This window comes from Numida meleagris, chromosome 5 (genome assembly GCF_002078875.1).
Source record: "Numida meleagris isolate 19003 breed g44 Domestic line chromosome 5, NumMel1.0, whole genome shotgun sequence".
Classification (NCBI taxonomy): Eukaryota; Metazoa; Chordata; class Aves; order Galliformes; family Numididae; genus Numida; species Numida meleagris.
In genome coordinates this window covers 46,351,429-46,370,371 of record NC_034413.1, presented here as the reverse complement: position 1 = coordinate 46,370,371, position 18,943 = coordinate 46,351,429, and the positions used below count along the sequence as shown (strand labels likewise).

General features: G+C 37.9%; 1 protein-coding gene across 9 annotated transcripts in view; it reads left to right on the top strand.

The window, feature by feature from the left end:
* The window catches only part of ADAM23 (ADAM metallopeptidase domain 23), a 71,536-nt gene continuing 52,920 nt past the window's right edge, over positions 328-18,943 (top strand). For 3 of the 9 annotated variants that reach the window (XM_021400739.1, XM_021400743.1, XM_021400742.1), the window contains exons 1-3: positions 330-697; positions 1,754-1,980; positions 11,994-12,070. In XM_021400739.1, the coding sequence (XP_021256414.1) occupies positions 571-697; positions 1,754-1,980; positions 11,994-12,070 (431 nt within the window). In that variant the 5' untranslated portion in view covers positions 330-570. Of the gene's footprint in view, positions 698-737; positions 996-1,753; positions 1,981-11,993; positions 12,071-18,943 lie in introns of those variants that run through there. The other 6 variants (XM_021400736.1, XM_021400741.1, XM_021400737.1 and 3 more) reach the window with 5 other exon arrangements.

Sequence of the window (18,943 nt, the reverse complement as noted above, 5' to 3'; positions counted from 1 at the left end):
GCTGCTGCCCTCAGTGAGGAAACGCGCCTATGCGCGGTGCAGGGCTCCGGGGACAAAGGAGAAGCAGCGCGGGGCCGCGAAGCGCGGAGCGCAGCCCGCTTTCAGGTGCCGCCTCAGCGGGGCCGTGACCACGGGGGGCTCGCGCCACCTGCCTGAGGCGTTAGCGGCTGCGCGTAATGGCTCGCGTTGCGCGTGCCGGGGGGAGAGGGCGTCCGCAAGGGCTGGGAGCGCCCGCCCATCCGCGGCGCGCGCTGGGGCGGCGGCAGCGCAGCGGACGGTGACCGCCCGGCCCCGCCGCGCGTGCGCCTGCAGCGGGGTTGTGCGGGTTGGGGGGGGAGGAAAGGAGAAAGTGCGCGCGCGCCGCTCCCGCCCGCCCTCGCGCTGAGGTAGCGGACTCCAGTCACGGCCGAGCGAGAAGGCAGACGGGCGGGTGCCGCGGCGCGGAGCCGCCTGCTCGGCCCCCCCACCTCCCCCGCCTTACCGGCCCCGCGGGCGCGACCTGTGGGGGTGAGGGCCCCGCGCTGCCCGCCGGCCGGCCGCCCCCCGCGCCGCCTCGGGGCGCTATGAGCCATGAAGCCGCCCGGCAGTATCTCCCTGCGGCAGCCCCGCCGCGGCCGCCCCGCGCTCCTGTCGCTCCTCGTCGTGCCGCTCCTGCTGCTCCACGGCTCCGCCCGCTCCCGGGCTGCGGCGGCAGACGGTGGGTATGGCGGGTCCGCGTGCGAGGCGTCTGCTGCTCTCTGCGCCCCTTCCCGACCCCCTTGCCTCCCTCTTGGGTGATGAACCCCTATAGAACGCCTTGCCACCCGGCGAGCTCTTCCTCCGCCCCTTCCAGCTTTGTGTACGCGCCCGTTCCTCCGTGTGTAACACGGCGCTCGGAACAGGTTTCCTTTCCTTGCTCGCGAAACGGAAAAAATGTAAGGCTTCCCTGGCTGCGCTGTGCTGAGGCGGTGCTGCAGTGCTGCACGGAGGGTGGTGTGAGGAGAAACGCTGCTGAGGTATGCGACAAAAAGGCATAGGTGGCTTCTGCGCGCGTCGGGGTGCGTGTCTGAGCGGGGAGCCGGCTGGTTCGCCCGGCTGGCTGCCTGCCTGCGCCGGTTTTTGCTTCCGAGCGACTTAGGTGGTGTAGAATATACTGCATACAGCCGTTCTGCAAATCGCCTTACTGCCCATTTTACGCTGTACGTTGATTGACTGTATTTTAACGCGGAAAGAGACAGCATTTCATCTGAAAAGGTGCCACTGAAGCCAAGGCTCTTGTCAGAGTTAAAGGATGCGGAGAACTTCCTATTATGTATGGCGCGTGTGCTTTTAGAGTTCAGTTTGTCTTAGAAAGGTGGCAAGAATTCTCAATCCCTTTGTAGATGTGTATTTATTTTTTTATGCGTATGTGTATCTTTTGACATGGAACAGACCTTAGCTAGTACAGGAGGTTGTAGAGTATAACTATGTATCCGGTAAGACCTTTTTTTTTTTTCCTCTTAGTAGCTGAAAGGTGTTAAAATATTTATTAACCATGGCTGTATGTGAAAAGGTACATACGTGCATTTAAATAATTAATGTTATTTCCAAACCCATTTTATTTGTGAAAATGAATCAGATCTAGCTCAGTGAATAAATTGTGGGGTTTTTTTGTTTGTTTTCTTGAGTAACTAATTAAATATTAGAAAACTGTGAGTTAAGTGTGTCACTTTTAAACTGAAATAAACATATTCTGCCATCTAATTTATGGCTGGTGTATCTTTTTTTTCCTCAGACCTGCATTGGAATGAAACGGCAGGCAGAACTGAGGGGGTACTGGCAGATGAAGAGAATGCATTTCAACTGAATAAAAGCAGCAACAGAGAAAATAACAGCTACAGCAGTGCAGTCCAGAAAGAAATCACACTGCCTTCAAGACTCATTTATTACATTAACAAGGACTCTGAAACCCCTTACCATGTCCTGGATACTAGGGCAAGGCACCAGCAGAAACACAATAAGGTAGGGTAGAAAGAGACTGCTCTATGAAATTATAAAAAAAAAAAAAAAAAAAAAAAAGAAAAAGTAATATGAAATGCAGAACTGTGTGTGTTTTTGTAGATCTTCAAGACTTAACGTTGGCCCTTACCATTGTTTTTAGGAATTAATATAAAACATGTAATTAAACAAGAACGTGATTTCCTGTGTCTTAATTAAAATAGATTTTAAGTTTCAAGGTGGTTCCGTAGTTGATCTGCAGATAAAATGAATGGTAATTACTCAAAATTGGTCTGACTGACCAGTGCAGCTTCTGGTAGCTTGACTTACTTTGTACCATCATCAGCAAAATGCTTCTTCCAAAATTGCTCTGCAATGGAGAAATACTTTATGGAGATCTTCTTTAGAAATCTAAACTTAAGACGTGAGTTACTTGACACTGAGTGTATCACGCACTACCTAATAAATGCAGTATTGGTTTCCTGCCAGTGTATGACCAGCGAAGACCAATGTAAGATGTGTGGGGTTGGTGTGTTTTGTTTTCTGTGATCTAATCTAGTCTTCTATTTTGTGTGGATATAAACATTTCTGAAATTGCATGGAACTGGATAATTCTTTTTTTTTTTTTTGGAATAACTTGATGTAGAGGTAAACATCTTCTAAACTCTGTTACTCTGTTACCTCTAAAATTATTCCATCATACTTATCATAAATTTATATTTAAAAAAATCATTTTTTCCAATAAGTTAAAAAGGCAAAGTGAAGATAAAGAGGGTTTGAGTAGGAAGAAGTTGCCATGGTAGAAAAAGACAGTAAAGCAGATAAGTGTATATGGTATTATTGAAAGACTTAGCTATAGTGGAATTCTTACCAATTGAATTACACTTCTTTTGGAATATGAATTTAGTATGTGTTATGCTTTTGTTGATACTGTGACATTTGAGAAATGAAATTAATATGGAGTTACTGTATAATCTTAGAAATAGTTGTGTAGTTTTTATATTTTCATAAGAAGAAAGGTTACTTCCTAGCTTATTGAATTTGGATCCAGCACGTGTATTTGGATGCATCTAGATACACCAATACATTGTATGGTACAGAAAAATCGTCCCAGTGTTGGAAAATGAGACTACTTAAAATAAGGCTATCCTCAGAAGTTACACCACAACCTTCTCGAAGCATGCGAGATTTTTATTTCTAGTGTGTTTAAAAATGTCTCAGATGTTATTTAGGAAAGAATAAGCCATGTCAGTGGTATACTACAAAAAACAACCTTCCTTCCTTACCCCCTCATAACTCATGCAGAATGAAAGTGCTCTTTTTATGCAAACGTTAGAGACATGGAAAAAGCGTAGGTCCTTCAGAATTCTGTTTTCTGAAGCTGCTCACTAGTATTGTCGTAGTATTTCCTTTGGGGAAATGCAGAGGTTTATTCCCTGAACCCTGGGGAGCTGCCCTTGAAGTGAGACCACTCTTTTCAATACTTACACACTGTGGACTTTGTCCTTTCTTAGGAGAGGGATATGGAAGAAAGGGGAGTGCAATTGGTTGGAGACCTGCCTTGGGAATATTGCTTCTTCCATGTTCCTGTGTGAGTTTTTCATGAAACGCATAGAGGTGAAAGTCTGCCAGTCTCTTTACTTAACCAGCATTCTCACAAGAACGTTGCTGCCATTGCCTATCCTTTCTATGCCCTACCTTTTCTCTCTCTGCCTGGTGGGGTAAAGCTCTGCAGAAATCAGTGCTGACAGAATTGGTATTGATTTCTTTAGGTATGTGTGGTGCTGAGTATTGTGTAAAATGGATCTTTCCACTCAGTATCCATTTTAAGCCTTGGCATTGCTAACACTGCAGTTCTTCCCACAGAAAGGTCCTTTAAGTTTGGGTCTTCATGGAGGCTGACATTATGTTGACTTCTTCTGACATGATACTTATTTTGCTTTGTTCTTTAACTGAATGAGAGGGTTGATTTTGTTCCTTGTCTGGATTGATTGTATTATTATTATTATTATTATCTTATTTCTTTTAAATTTCCTATTCCTGGAGCACCACACAGCGCTTCCCTTTCTCCTGCAACTTCTCCTTCCCTCACTCAGTTTGCTTCTTGCATCTTTCTTTGCATGAGATTTTTTTCTTCTTTGCTCCTCCATCTGTTTCACCAATAACACAATAATGAGTATTTTGGTTATTTTGTCCTGTTTAACATTCACTGTAATCACGGATGAAAAAGTCTTCCTAAGATATAAAGGGAAAACAGTCCACAAACAATAAAAACACCACTGAGTAGTTGGATTGTGGAAGATGCGCATGGGAGTTTTGTTTTGGGAGGAAGAGGGAATGAATTTCTTACTGCTTGCTTTTATCCTTTCCTAGATTTAAAATAAATGCTATGTTGTAATAAATCCTGATTGTTAGACTTTTTGTCTCCCACATAGCTAATAAAAATACCTTTACAGTTGGGTGAAGAAATAAATCTGTATTTAGGATTGATTATTTTCATGTTCAGAAAAAAGAAATTGCCCTTAGATACATTGGGCAGTAATGGAATTAAAATGCTAGTATGGGTTATTTTTCTTTCTTTTTTTTTTTTTTTTGCTGTATGTATATTTTTCCCTCCATTGTTTTTGGAACTGTATGTCCTTTAACCTAAATTTTCTTATCACTTTTAATATATAGTGTAATATATGATCTATAGGTATGTGATGTGGATGTACTCCCTGACTATGTATATGACACAGTAGACCCATGTGCATTGAACTTCACTGTAGTAGCCAGAAGAATTTAAGCCATTGGATAGTGGGGTTAGGCTTGAGCGCTTCAGAAATGCTGAATCACTCTAAGGAGGGGAGAGTAGTAGAAGTTATGCATGCGTGTGAAAAAAGAGGTTAAGCTAGAGAAATACAGTTATGTAAAATGACTTGAAATAAAATTTGTTTTTCTCTAGAAGTCCCTTCATAAAATTAAGAGCCTGCAACCTTCCTTACCTGTGTAGAAATGATGAGCTGACTAATAGAACAGCTGACTGAAGAATTCAAAATTTAAATAATTAATTGTTTTTTTTAGCTCTGATATTCTTTATTTCCTTCTACTTCTGAATTTGGTGAAATGCCATGAGAAGAGGGCATATGTAATCTAAAATGTTGGTAGAATCTCTCTCATTTGTTCTTGTTTTTCCAAGAATGTTTTCTTGCTGTGAACAAAAATGAATGTTCAGCGTAGTTTTGACTTTATGAAATGGTCGCTCTCCAAGGTGGACAGAGTTCTAGTGTGTAATCTACTTTCTTTTTACACACTAAAAAAATATTTTGAATACTCGATACTTGAAGACTCTCAAGTCTGTACACCTCTGTTTCCTTATAGTTAAGACTGTCCTTTCTTCTGAAGTTATTTTTAGTATGAAATGCTAAAAAATGAGTACTTTTGTTTATAAAAGCACACTAAAGAAGCTTGCAAGAAACCTGAAGCTTGCTGAAAAGCTCTGAGTCATTTGTGTTCTGCTTGTGTGTCTTTCTAAACTTCTGCAGCTGGAAGTAGCCTTTTGATAAGCTCTTGATTGAGCCAGATAACTGCTTTGATACATTTTCACAGACTGCGTATGCAGATTGTTAGGACACAGGGGGAAGACTACATGGGCCACAACTTGGCATGGAATGCTAGGAGCAAATCCTTGTGATGGCCATCAGAGGGAAAACCTGTCCTTTTGAGATCACAGTTCAGGGCAAATGTAACAAATTTTGAGTGGAAAATGGCTTGAATTAAATCATAAGTCATAAAGAAGCAATGTATGTTACATCTTAATTCTAAGTTCTTAGTGTAATTTTGAAAAAGGGATGTTAAGACAATAATGACTGAAAGAAATATGTAATAGTAGTTTTGACTGTGAAGACAGTTCTATCCCCCCAAAATTCTGTTAATTTTGTGCCATTTTCCCTGGGATTTCTTTCGTTGCTTCTGTTCAGCTCAGCTGTTAGTAATTTAAATAAAGAAAATATTTCTGCGAGGCCTAATGCTGTGTTTTCTGCTATGTTACCCTGTTTGAAAGGTTGAGATACTGATAAGTCGCAGTTTCTGAGACTTGGTTTCTTTCTTGGTATGTAGCATGCCCAACATGAAAGAGGCAACCTCACGATGAAAGGAAAACAACTGTATCGCAGCCATAGTGAAGGAGGTGGTATTGAGGAGAAAACAGACCTGTTTTGTAAAACTCGGAAGAATATGTATGGCTAATAGCCTCTGAAAAGGTGGCATCATGTGAGGTCTTACTGAAATACAGAGAGAAGTCATGTGCATTAATTACTATATTCCCTTTGCCTGTCTTAGGATAAGTCTTTTCATTACAAGAGGATTTAAAGCAAACATTACAGTCCCCATTGAAACAATCAAATTAGTGAATGAACTTTATGTAGCTTATGTATGAGTTTAATAGACTGTTGGGGAGTCAGCTGATATTTGCATTTTTGTCAGAATTTTTGGTGCTGCAGCTTCAATTTATAGTACTTGCAAATAGATGATGACATGTGCTTTGTCTTTTGATCCTGTACTGAGTTCGTATTAATACAAGGGCTTACTTGCATGCTGCATCTTCAGTAGTTACTGACAGTAGGGTCGAAACTGGTCTTCCTATTTTCTGAGAGTAGAAGGACATGTGCCTTATCCAAACTTTTCCCAGAGTATGAGGGCTGCTCCAAAAGTAATGCCTCCTATTCTTTTTTGTTGGCCTGTGACCTCAGAGGTGGATGTTGACGGTACAACAGTAGAGGATGAACCTTCCTGCAAATGTTCCACCACGCTTTGTTGCCATGTGACAGATGGCAGCAGAGGGGCTATCTGACAAAATGGTGTCAGACATGGAAGTGCATGTGGAGCAAAGGTGTGTCATTGAATCTCTCCACATGAAAAAAAAATTGCACTCATTGGCATTCATTGGTGCCTGCTGAATGTTGGAATATCACAAAGATTGCACCAGGTGGGTCCTGCAAATGCTCACATGGGAGCAGAAAGAATACCATATGCAAGTCTGTCAGGACCTATTGAACCAATCTGAAGCCGAAGGTGACAGTTTCCTGGATCACATCATCGCTGGTTACAAGATGAGGTGTCACCACTATGAGACAGAGTTAAAACAGCAGTTCCTAGAGTGGCAGTGTGTGAATTCCCTATAGAAGAGAAGATTCAGGATGCAGCCCTCAGTGGGTAAAGTGCGTGGTGTCTTTGGTGATAGGAGAGAGGTGATGCTTCTGGATTTCCTGGAACCTGGACAAACCATCAACTCTGACCGTTGGATCACAGTGCTGACCAAGGTGAAGGCTGGAACTTCCGGAGTCAGGCCAGAGAAGGAGACGTCCTTTCTCTTGCAACACAGTAACACTAGGCCCCATACCAGTTTGTAGTCCGTGCCAATCTTGGCTAGACTGTTGTACTACACCCTCCATATAGTCTGGATTTGGTGACTTCTGACTTCCATTTGTTAGGGCTGATAAAAGATGGACTGTGTGGGCACCATTTTCCTAGCAATGATGCGGTCATAGCAGCTGTGAAACAGTGAGTCACCTCCACTGGTACAGATTCTTGTGAATGTGGCTTGCAGGCTTTTGTTCACTGCTAGTGAAAATGCATAGCAAATGGTGGTGACTGTGTTGAAAATGTTTTGTAGCTGAGAACTTGTTTTATTGAACAGTGTTGCTGTGCTCTTTGTATTTGTTGTAATTTCCATGGAAATAAATAGGAGGGCACTTTTGGAGTGGCCTGTGTAGAACCCCATACTTGTTTTCTAGCTGAAATGTGGGTCATGATATTTCTGAAAAGGAAATTTATATGTTCTGTCTAGTATTTATAGGCAGTTAGATACCACAGAAAAGTGATTCAAAGTATGGATGCACTAGTTTGTAGAGTCTTGTTAGCAAAACCCAGTGAGGGATATGATTTTTAGAGGCCAGCACCAGCACTACATATGGGTAGCTGAGTGTCATCATGCGGTGAGAGACTAGTGGCTTACTGGTACTGCTATCAGAAGGAAGGTCTAGATCAAGAAGTGTTTTGATTGAATAAAATCTATCTAAACCTGATTTAGATTTCTGATTCCAGAACAGGAGTGATGAAGCCCTCTGCTCAGCTACTTAAAATGAGAAAACTTTTGGCCCTTATTACAGTCAACAGAGCTACATGCAAATAAAGAGCTTATCGCATGGACATCGTTATCTCTGTGAACACAGCAGAAGACCTATAGGTAGTATCAGTCAGTTAAATAATGCTGTTATGTTTGTTTAAAGACTTGTGACAGAATTTAGTATTTTTTGCATTTGGAGTAGATTTACTGCGAAGGTGTCGCTTCTTGTGATGATAGTATGCTCAAACATATTAACAAAAGCAAGCTTTTGAGTTGTGACATGGATCAGTAGAAACTAGACTCCAGTTACAAACTTGTAGTCCTTTCATATCTTGAAACTTATAGAAAGCTCATGATTGATGGGAAAGAAAGTGGGATTCTTTATGTATACGTATAGATTTTTGATGTGGAAATAAAACAGAGATATTGATGTGGAAATAAAACAGGGATACTGCATTGCACAAAAAGCTACAGCACTCTTAGGATGTTCCTAATATGAAGAATCTCTTTTTACAGTGACAACATGAGTAATCTGACCATCTAGATCAGAGAACAAAAATGTTTTTTATTGTTTTTTTTTTTTTTAAACTCAGATCGAGGGAGAGGAAAATGTTTAAAGACTCTCACCCTTCTTCAGCTCATTCCCATATATTTGATCAGCAAGTCTTTCAGTGCAATTTTTCTGCAGCAATTTTGCTGCTTTGCAGTTGAAGCAGCCTACACCTGTCAGAGCAGGCACCTCTGCAGTGATTTTAAAATAAAAAACATGTACAAAGGTACTTAGTCTCCTGCCTGTGTAATGTGCAAATCAAAAGAGCACCAATTTTAAGATTATAGTCTTTTTAGATTATACTTTAGGCGTTATGTTACACAGTAGCTGGTAAGAGAATACTGTGAAATGATTCTGGTATACACCTTATCCCAGATGATTTTCTGAAATACTGTTTCACATCATGATGATACACAGCAATTATAATGGCTAAAACACTGGTGGCAGCTCACTGGTGGCTTTCTGTGCTAGCCTGTTACAGGAAAAATGTCAGTTTCAGGATGAAACAGTTGCATTACCTTTATCTGATTTCTGGCTCACAGCTTTCATACCTGATTATACATTACTAAACTGGATGAACAAGATCTGTATTTCACTGCAGTGGTGGAGTATCATGTTCACCTGAATTCAAAGCAGTGCTTTTGCTGAACAGCAGGGATTTAAAATCTGGTGTTCTTTTTATAACCAATGGTTTGAGCTGAGTTTGCTGGAGAACATGCTCTACTGCAGGGTGGAAAATTACCTTGTCAGCTGCTTTACAGTAATTGTGTACAGGCTTACATGTATTGTAAGTGAAGCACAGTAATAGACATACAGAAGTAATTGCTTTCAGAAATAGCACTAATATTATTTTTAATACTACCCAATTGACTTTTTTTTCTGGTAATACTTTCAACCGAGAATACAAGTCGCTTTAAATAAGTTCAAGTTGCAGAAATGGTTGATGGGTTGGCAATTCCAATAAAGAATGCTATATGTGTGTCACCGAATGGGCTTGAGTGGACAAAATAAAGCTATAGCAGATCAGACTGGATATCTACCTAGCTGTCCTGAAGAGCAGTCAGTAGATGTCTAGGGAGGGATATATGGTGTAACAGTCATGGGATGCTGTTGTCTAGAGTGATTTCCCATCCTCCAGCAATTGCTGAGTCAGGACCTTCTAGGAACCAGAATTTGTCATTTGGATTTAATAGAACTTGAGAGAATTCCCTCTCTTTAGTTTATAGTTTCTTTAATACAAGCATAAACTTTTGGTATCTGTGATGTCTTCAGGATTTTCACAGATTTCAAAAGCTGAAGACATAATTACAAACACGCCACAATCATTTTGAAACGTTTTATTATTTGAGTTGATACACATCCTGCACTCTGACTAAATGCTTATTTCCTCAATCAGTTAAGTAGCTTGAAACATTGCTTGATGTTTTTGAAAGTAAATATATTCAAGAGTTTTAGTTACTTGGTTTATAATTGGCAGTCAAAACAATAATAGTGACAAAACCAGAAAAGTACTTTGTAGAAAACTAAGTACTTGTTATCTCTCTCTTAGATGATTATTTAGCCTCCAAGCTGCTAGTGTCCCAAAGAGCATTTGAAAATATCGGGTATTTTAAGTCATGCTCAGTCTGTTGGGGGAGATGAAAGAAATTCTGCACCAGGACCAAAATGAAAAGTTTTTGGTTTTTTTTTTTTTTAGGCCTACCCTGGAAGAAATAAATAGTCACTTTTGATGTTACTTTTCTGTTCAATGTAATTTAAAGGTGATGTTTGGGATCACTTTTCTTTTTGCATAAATTTCATCCTTGAAACAGACTTTCTCCATCAAGTCTCCTGCTTCCATTTATACTCAAACTGTTTCAACCTGGTAACTCAGAGCATCTGCAAGCTCACTTTGCCAGTCCAGTGTTATTTCAGCAAACTGCTGAACTGCTGAGACAACCCCTTCATTTACAAAACAAAAAAAAAAAAAAAACCACCCCAAAGAAACCAAAACTTCAGTGCTTGATACTGGTTTGCTTCCATATTACTGTAGATACCGAGCACCTAGCAATATTACTTTTAAATTTATTGTTTAAAATTCTTACATTTTTTAATAAAGGAAAAAAAAAAACAAACAGGTTTTGGATGAGGGCTGTTTAATACTGAAGATTTTATTTCATAACTATACATTTTGTGTGGCTTTTTTTGTTTGTTTTTGAAGGAGCACTGTAAAGTTTCTTAGTTGAAAGGTAAATAATAATTCTGGGGGCAAAGAGTGATAAACTAGCAAAGGAAACACCAAAGCTGAATTTAGATGCTGTAGCAACTTCTGGAAATAGATTTTTAAGTTGATGTTGAAGGATTTTATAAAATATGAGTATGTTTGCTGAGGAAAAAGAAGATGAAAATCAGTGGTACTCCATGTAGTGCAAGAGTGGAAGAGGAACATAAAAAAAAATATATAGTTTATGGAAAAAAAATTCCAAAGGTAAAGCAGAGTTGCAGGTCTTGCAGGTTGAAAAGGTAACCTTCATATTATCTAAGTTACACAATAAACAGCTAGAACTTTATATATGTTTTGTGATGTATCTGAATATTTATTGTGGCGTTTAATTAAAAGCAATATTTTTTGGTCTTTTGATTAGAGGGCACAATATTCCAACTTTATGTAGTTACTTATTTTGTATCTTACTAGCATATGGGTAAGCAAGATATGATTAGAATATTACCAGTGAAGTTCAGATCTGATCTCTTTTGCCCTGCTGAAAGACCATCTTTGCAGAAAGAAATTCTTGGACCATCTCTTCTTATTTCTCTAGAACACAGCTGAAGGTGTTTTGAATGTCTGTTGTAACTGACATCAAAGTATAGAAAAAATATATTGAAATATACAGTCTATATATTTGAGAAAAATTGAATTTTGTGAAAGTGAACTGCCTGTGTGAGACTAGCCGGTGGTATTTTGTTTGTTTTGAGTAGAATCTTCTATATATTGGTTTGGTTATAATGCCAGATATAAAGCTTTTAATTGTGAATAGATTATTTTGAAATAAGTCCTTCATAACATTTAATACAAGCTTTGCCCTGATTTTCTCATAAGAAGCCTTGTATCACAAATGCTTTAATTATTGTGGGCCTTTTAAGGTGAATGCAATAAACTTAATTAAAAGAACCGTATACTGCACTACTTAGGCTTTTGTTACGTAGCCATCGAGCTATGACAAAATATAGGTATTTATATGAATCTGGTTGCTTGGGAGGAAATGAGCGTGGTTTCCATAACTTTGTTTTTTACAGATGTTAGTCACAAATACTTATTGCATATAAAGCTCAATTGTTCTTTCTGACAACTTATAATGTTTTGCAAAGCTCTATAGTATTGCTGTGTATTCATGTTTACAGGCTGTACATCTGGCCCAGGCAAGTTTCCAGATTGAGGCCTTTGGTTCCAAATTCATCCTTGACCTCACTTTAAATAAGTAAGTGCACAATTTGAGGTTTCTTTCTGTCCTGTTCTAATTGTCTTCAACTTAAAGTACAAGGTTAGGGCATGTGAAATTACAGGATCTGCAGAATACTATGCTGTTGTCCAAGTTTATTAATATAAAACAACGTGTAGCCTATTTTAAGCAAGATTGCTATTACCCTTACTGGCATCCATAACATGGCTTTAAATCTTTGTAACTCAGGAAAGATAATGATGCGAGAAGATGATAAATATAAATCAGCAGTTTGGTCCTCAGAAGCCTAAAACTAATAGTGAAATTTAAAGGCATTTAAGACTTGCATTTACGATTAAATTTGTAAAGTGGTCTTTATATTAATACACATTCAGTAAGTGGATTGTTACAATTACGGATTTAAAATCTATAGTTCAGTTCTGCTATAATTAAATTGCTGTCTGTTAAAACTTCATGCTACCAGTCTTTATGGTAATTAAAAAGAACACCTCAATGATTAAGAATAAAGAAATAGCATATTCTGTGTACATTTTATGTGGAATTTTTAAAAATGTCTTGTTACAACAGAAGTAATTGCAGAATGAATGACTTTACTACCTACAGTTTCTAAATCTGTGTGATAGCACCAAAAATCACAGCAACCTACAGTGAACATTATTCATAGGTAGTAGTGAAATGATGATAGGTGTTAGTAACTTACTTCCCATATTGCTACGATATTTCCATGCTTGCTATATTTGCGGAATGTTACAGAGAATGATATATACACCATTTCTACTTCTGTCCTGGTGTAACATAGTTCAGCATATTGAACTGTGGCTAGAGATGTTTGTCATCATCTTTGTTGTTTCATTTACACGACTGCTCAGATTCAGGACAATAATACGTATATTCATTTCTGGACACCGTGTACTTGAAAGCGCAAAGACTAGATCTGTATAGGTGTCAGTGGTTTACGCACTCTCCATTTATAGATGGAGAAATTACAGTAGCACCAGTATTTGAAGGGTGTCGATTTTCTTGTTTTTGATGTTGTTTGCTTTGATCTTAATATGCTGATGAACTGTCATGTAGGTGTTATTTTAATTGTTCAAGTTGCCACGTGGGAATCCTGCAAATATTTGTATGACTGGCTAGTCCTTAATGATCTGGAAAATGTATTATTGTCACTGTAATCATGATGTTCCTAATGAAGTGGGAGTCTTAGTGGTATGGCTGCATTGGAAGGTACAGCCTAGAATGTATTTACCTGTAAAGTAAACAATAATTTTAGATAACTCTCTGGTCTAGAAGACCTAACTTGTAATAAAGCTCAGTGTTGGTTTAGTTTTTTATATCACTCCTGTTTGTGTGTCCTCAGCTAGAGATAGGGAACTGTTTGTCTAAAAACTGGAAGAGAGCTTTTGTGCCACTGAAAATTTGCACTGATAAAGTTTAAGAATAAAGTGGCAGTACGGAATCAATACTAAATTACAGGTAAAATAATCTTGCATTATTGCATGAAAGTGCTTTTGCAGCTTCTGCTGTCATTGAGCTTTTCTGCACACGTATGGGAAAATATACAAGTAACATACAGCATTGTCCTAACACCTGATTTATATATATATAAAACAAAAAACAAAAAAACTTTAGAGGTATGTTCAGTAATTCAAAAAATAATAATTTTTCCCTCAAACGATACTGTCAGTTTATGTAAAGAACGTGTTTATGTACTTAATGATTCCAGTGTATCTGATCTGGTATATCTAGTATATAGAATATATTTTTATCATTTATGTATTATGCTTTAAGAAAATGCGTGAGATGCTGATGAATACTTTCTATCGGTCCCTTTCCACCAACATGTCACAGAGAAAATTTTAAATTGCAGTCCTTCAGCTGAAGGGCAAGCAAACCAAGAGTTTCTGTGGGTAACTTATGTCCTGTTTAAAGCTACCAGTACTTATGTTCTGCTGTAGTACTAAAACACATCAGAGAGAAATGCTAACAAAAAGCAATGAATTAAAAGTGTGTACTTGCTGTTTTTCATCGATGAGGGCAATTGTTGATATTGTCTTTGGAACAGAAGCAGTAGTTTTTTGTTTGATGGTTTTGCACCAGCCTCTACATAAAGGATTTTCCTCCTCTGGGGGCTGGAGCCATGATAGAGCCTTCATCTATAGGAATTCTGCAGGTTGAGGAACAAACAGGTAATGGATATACAGTACCAGAGTGGGACAGAACCAAGGTTAAAAATAATAAGAATAATAATTCCCTCCTTTCCCATTGAAAAATTTTATCAAAAATTAGGATTTGGGGGGAAGAGGAAAACAAAAAACAGCTCGTATTTTTCAGCTTTACTTTCTTTTTCCTTCACAAGTCTTACCTAAATTTCCAGGAAAATGATTATATGAAAAAAAGTACTGCATCTTTGGCATGAACTGAAAAAAAAAATACTAACTGTAACACGACTTAAGTATTTGAGACAATAAAATATGATGACTGGTGTGAGCTGTCACTTAATGCGAAGTACAGGATTGCACGCAGCATATTACAGCTAGTTTGATCCATCAGTTTAAAGCATCGTAAATGTTGCATTGCCTTTGTGGTATGTGTTTCTATAGGGCTGAATGTCACTTGAGAACAGTCACAGAGGAGATTGTTACCATCATTTAGAAAACAGGGCAAAGGCATTAACAGGAAGTTAGTCAGTGTTCTTGGTCTTTGTTTTGATTTTAAACGGAAATGAGAAAACTAGTCATAACTTTTACAGAAGGAAACTTCAGATATGTATAACGTTTTCTTAAATGCAAGTCTACACACATAGATTGTTAAATGGTTCTTATGAGATACGGAAGTTGCATAAATTAAATATGATATTATTACTATAGCAAGTTTAATTCCAGTCTGCTTTTTAAAATTTCTGGTACAGGTGAAATACAAAGAACTCAGTATTTTACATTTCTGCATGCGTACTCCTCTCCTGTGCGTATATGCAGTCTTGAGAACTGAAGCTGTAGATTTACTGCCTCTCTGAGAACTTGAGGCAATCTATCACAAATTATCATTTGCTTTGGTGGGCATTCCACATCTAAAAAGACTGAAAGATAGACACTATAACCTCACAATAGTTGTTAATACACTTTAATATGAAAAAAGCTTTCCTTCATTTTGGCAAGAGTTACAAATACCTGATAATGTGGAAAAAACTTCATTTTCAATTATTGTATTCAACCACAAGCTAGAAGGGTTAACTGTAAGCAATTGTAAGTTATTCTCCTCTTAAAATTTTTTCTATAATTTTGAGTTTTTAGTGGGATTCTCTTAACTTCAGTTATTGTTTTTGATCCTGTCATTAAAGCTACGATAAAAATGTGTGTTTTCTAATATTATGCATATGTGCACATTTGTGCACTGTTGTGCAGTCTTCCAGCACCTATTCACTATTCCAGCAGGGCAGCAGGAGGCAGCACCGATCCTACCACTGACCAAGAGCTTTCTTTCTTGGCTCAACATCTCAAATTTTTCTCAGCAGTATTTTCAGCTCCCTGTCATCTGCCTCTTTCATTCCTCCTAGAATTTTCCAAATCAGTCTTTTAAATATTCTTATTTTTTGTTCTCACTTTTTCCATCATCTCATCCCCTTCTTTTTGGCAGAATTTTGTAAGACAAAGTGTGTGTGTGCATTTGTTCTAATGTAAGTTTTATAGGAGAAAACTTATAGTGGCAGCCATAAAAATTAACTTTAGAGTGCCTGACTTTCAAGCACTCAAGTTTTGGATTTCCCTGTAGTAATTAAGTAATGCCCTTATGCATGCTGTGCAATGAATGGCTATCAGTAAAGTCACTGACACTAGAGCTTGTTTCAACAGGATACAAGAAACTCAGGCTACTTTCTGTGTGAAACTCTGCTTTAAGTGCTGATATAAAAGCTGTTGAGAAGCATGTTTGTGCATGGAACGTAGTGGGAGCCTCTGAGAAGAGACATCTTAAAGAATCTGGATTTAACAAACTATCAAAAACCTGTGAGAATGTGCTGTTTGGCTTATTAAAATACAGATGGTGTTGTAAATGTTAGCTCTCTTGTCAGGCCACTTGCTTTTGTGTTGAAAATACTTTATTCTGTGCATTCTTTATTCTGGAGTTAATTAAGTGTGGATATTGCACACTTCTAAACAGAATCATGAATGGTGGTCACCTGAGATATGACTGCAGCTGCTGGACTGGTGGATTGTTCTGGCCACAAGCTTGGGACACGGCAAATACATATATGGGGAAATAAGAAAATGCTATGAAAATCTGCGTGGCAGCATGAGGACGTTTATTGCCTCTCCCACTGTAACAGCTACAGGCATCAAATAAAGGAGGTGCTTCTCACAAAAGATAAGATGCAAATCTTGTCACAGGATATTGCACATATTACATTGTTTACAAGAGTTTTAAAGGATTGATTGGAAAAACTTATAGAAATCTATGTAGAAATTCAAAACAATTATACCAATTCCAGTTTAGGAAGTCCTAGTGTCACAGGTAGCTCAGTGCTGAGAGAACCCTGAAACTCTGAAGGAATAGAGCATGTAGTGAATTCTGTCTGAGGAAATGAAACCTAAGTTTATTTTATGTGTTTTTAAAGAAAAAAAAATGTTTTAAATTGAAGAAAGCTTTGACAAATATGGTTACCATTCAGTTATGCCATTCTGACAAAGATGGCATCCCTCAACCTTACATTAGAGGGTGAAAAAACTCATACTGATAGTTCAAAATCATCTGTTTTCCCTGCTGATTATGGAATAAATTAATCAATTAAAATGTAATACTGAATGAACTTGAACCACAGTTTAAATAAAATCTTTATTTTGTCAATTGCTCTTCTAGGAATACTCTGTCATAATGAATTAGACTGAGGTATTTTCCATATTACAGACCTCATTTTCTGTAATATTGTCTAGCAGCTCATTTCTTCAGAGCCTTTCAAGTAGCGCTTTTTAAAGCAGTATGATTTCAGTGCTGTGGTAACAGGAAGTCCTGGTGGAAACTGAGCAAGATGCTGCTCTTAATAGTCTGAAAAACTCTTCAAGCTATTGCTTTTACAATACTTGCTGAACTGACCATTAAAATATAGCATGCTCCATCCTCACTGGACGGTATTAGGTCAGGAAATGGCTCTAGAAGTTCTTAACTAGAGGATCAAAAATGGTTTTCTGAACTCCTTTGAACTGACTCAGATCTCTTTAACTTTGGAAAGCAAATTAATCCAGAAAATAATCTGTAGCATTTTCTGCACCTTTCTGTAAGACTTCAGGATGTGCTTTCCTGTTAGTCTTTTCTGACTTGAAGACCTTTTAAAGAACAACAATACTGAAGTAACACTGAGGGAATTTCAGCTTATCATATTTGTTGTCAGATATGCTTTATCTGAAAGAGAAGCCAAACAAAAACACACACACAACAAAAGCCAGACTATGCATGAAATGATCTTTTTTAAATAAGTGTGCCATTACGATGTTTGTAGCAGAGACATTCTTTCATTCCATAGTTAAGAAAAAATTAACCTATACATATGCATCATCAGATTTTTATTTTAAACAGACATTCTTGATCCATGGTATCACATTTTGATTTTTAACCTTCCCCAAGATGTAAGAAAAAATAGTGAATTCTTTTTGATTTTTTTAATGTCCGTATTCATTATTATTTTTATATTTATTGCCCCAAGAAAATCTTGTCAGAAGAGTTTCAAAGGCAGTAGCCAAATAACGTTTATTGTAAATAGCTACTAGAAATTTAGATTAATAATAAATTTCCAGAAGAGTGTGTTTTTTGTTTGTTTTTGGTTTTTTATTTTCAAGAAAGTTATTAGATCTAATTGAAACTGATAACTGAAACAAGGCTGTAGGTGGCCATTTATTAGGTGACAGTGTCTTGATGATGTAATAAAATGCTGTAGAAAGCTTTAGGTTTCTTTTCGTATATTTATGTGCTACTATATGCCTGTCAAATAAATGGACAAAAACACATGATGTGTTTTCTGTGAAGTAATTAACAAGAAGGTTTTCAACTTGGTTGTTAAGTGTGATTTTGAACTTGAATCACAATACTTCAAAAAAATCATTGGTGGTAGGTTAGTGTAAAGGAAATTGAAGAAGATAGAAATGTATTTAATCTGTAGTCTGATTTTTACCACAGGCTGCATACTGGGTTCCTGGAAGCTAAGTTAGTTACTTGAATCTGAGATCTTATGTCCTTTTCCTAGCGTAATCATTTTCTTTTTTCATAAGGATAGTTAGATGACAGCTGAGGTAAGCTATTTCTTACACATCCGTTCTCTTCTATTGGTAATAACAGAAGTGAAATGTGTGCCAAGGATATGGATGTCAGCTCTTCAGGAAGCATATGCTGCTTTAACAGCTGGCTTGTGTCTTCAAAGAAGTTAACCATGAATGGCATTTCCATTTGCTCTTTATTTAGCTTATGTGTCTAAAGCCACCTCTCAACGTAACTCAAGAGATCAAGAGGCAACTCAGTAAAAACAGTTATCTAAGACAAGCAAGGTAGCATAGAGGGAACTGTAGAAAAGGACACCGCAGACTCAACTTTATTTTGTTCCATGACTTTGTGCATCATATCTAATTTTGAGTTGCATTTTGCTGCAAGTGTTTGTTATTAAGTCATGCTGACGTGGTACTAGTCTAAATAGGCTTTTTTCTGATGTGATCATAACTTACACAATTATTGGGAAAAATGAATTTGTAAACTGGTTGCATTTCTGCAAATGAACCAAAATGTAAATGAATCAACTGAAAGGTGACAAAACACAGTCTGATGCAGATGAGGCACAACAAATATTTTCTAAAACTCAGAGCTGCCTTTCGAAAGTAGCTTTAAGCAATCCATCAATGGTAATGAAGGAAA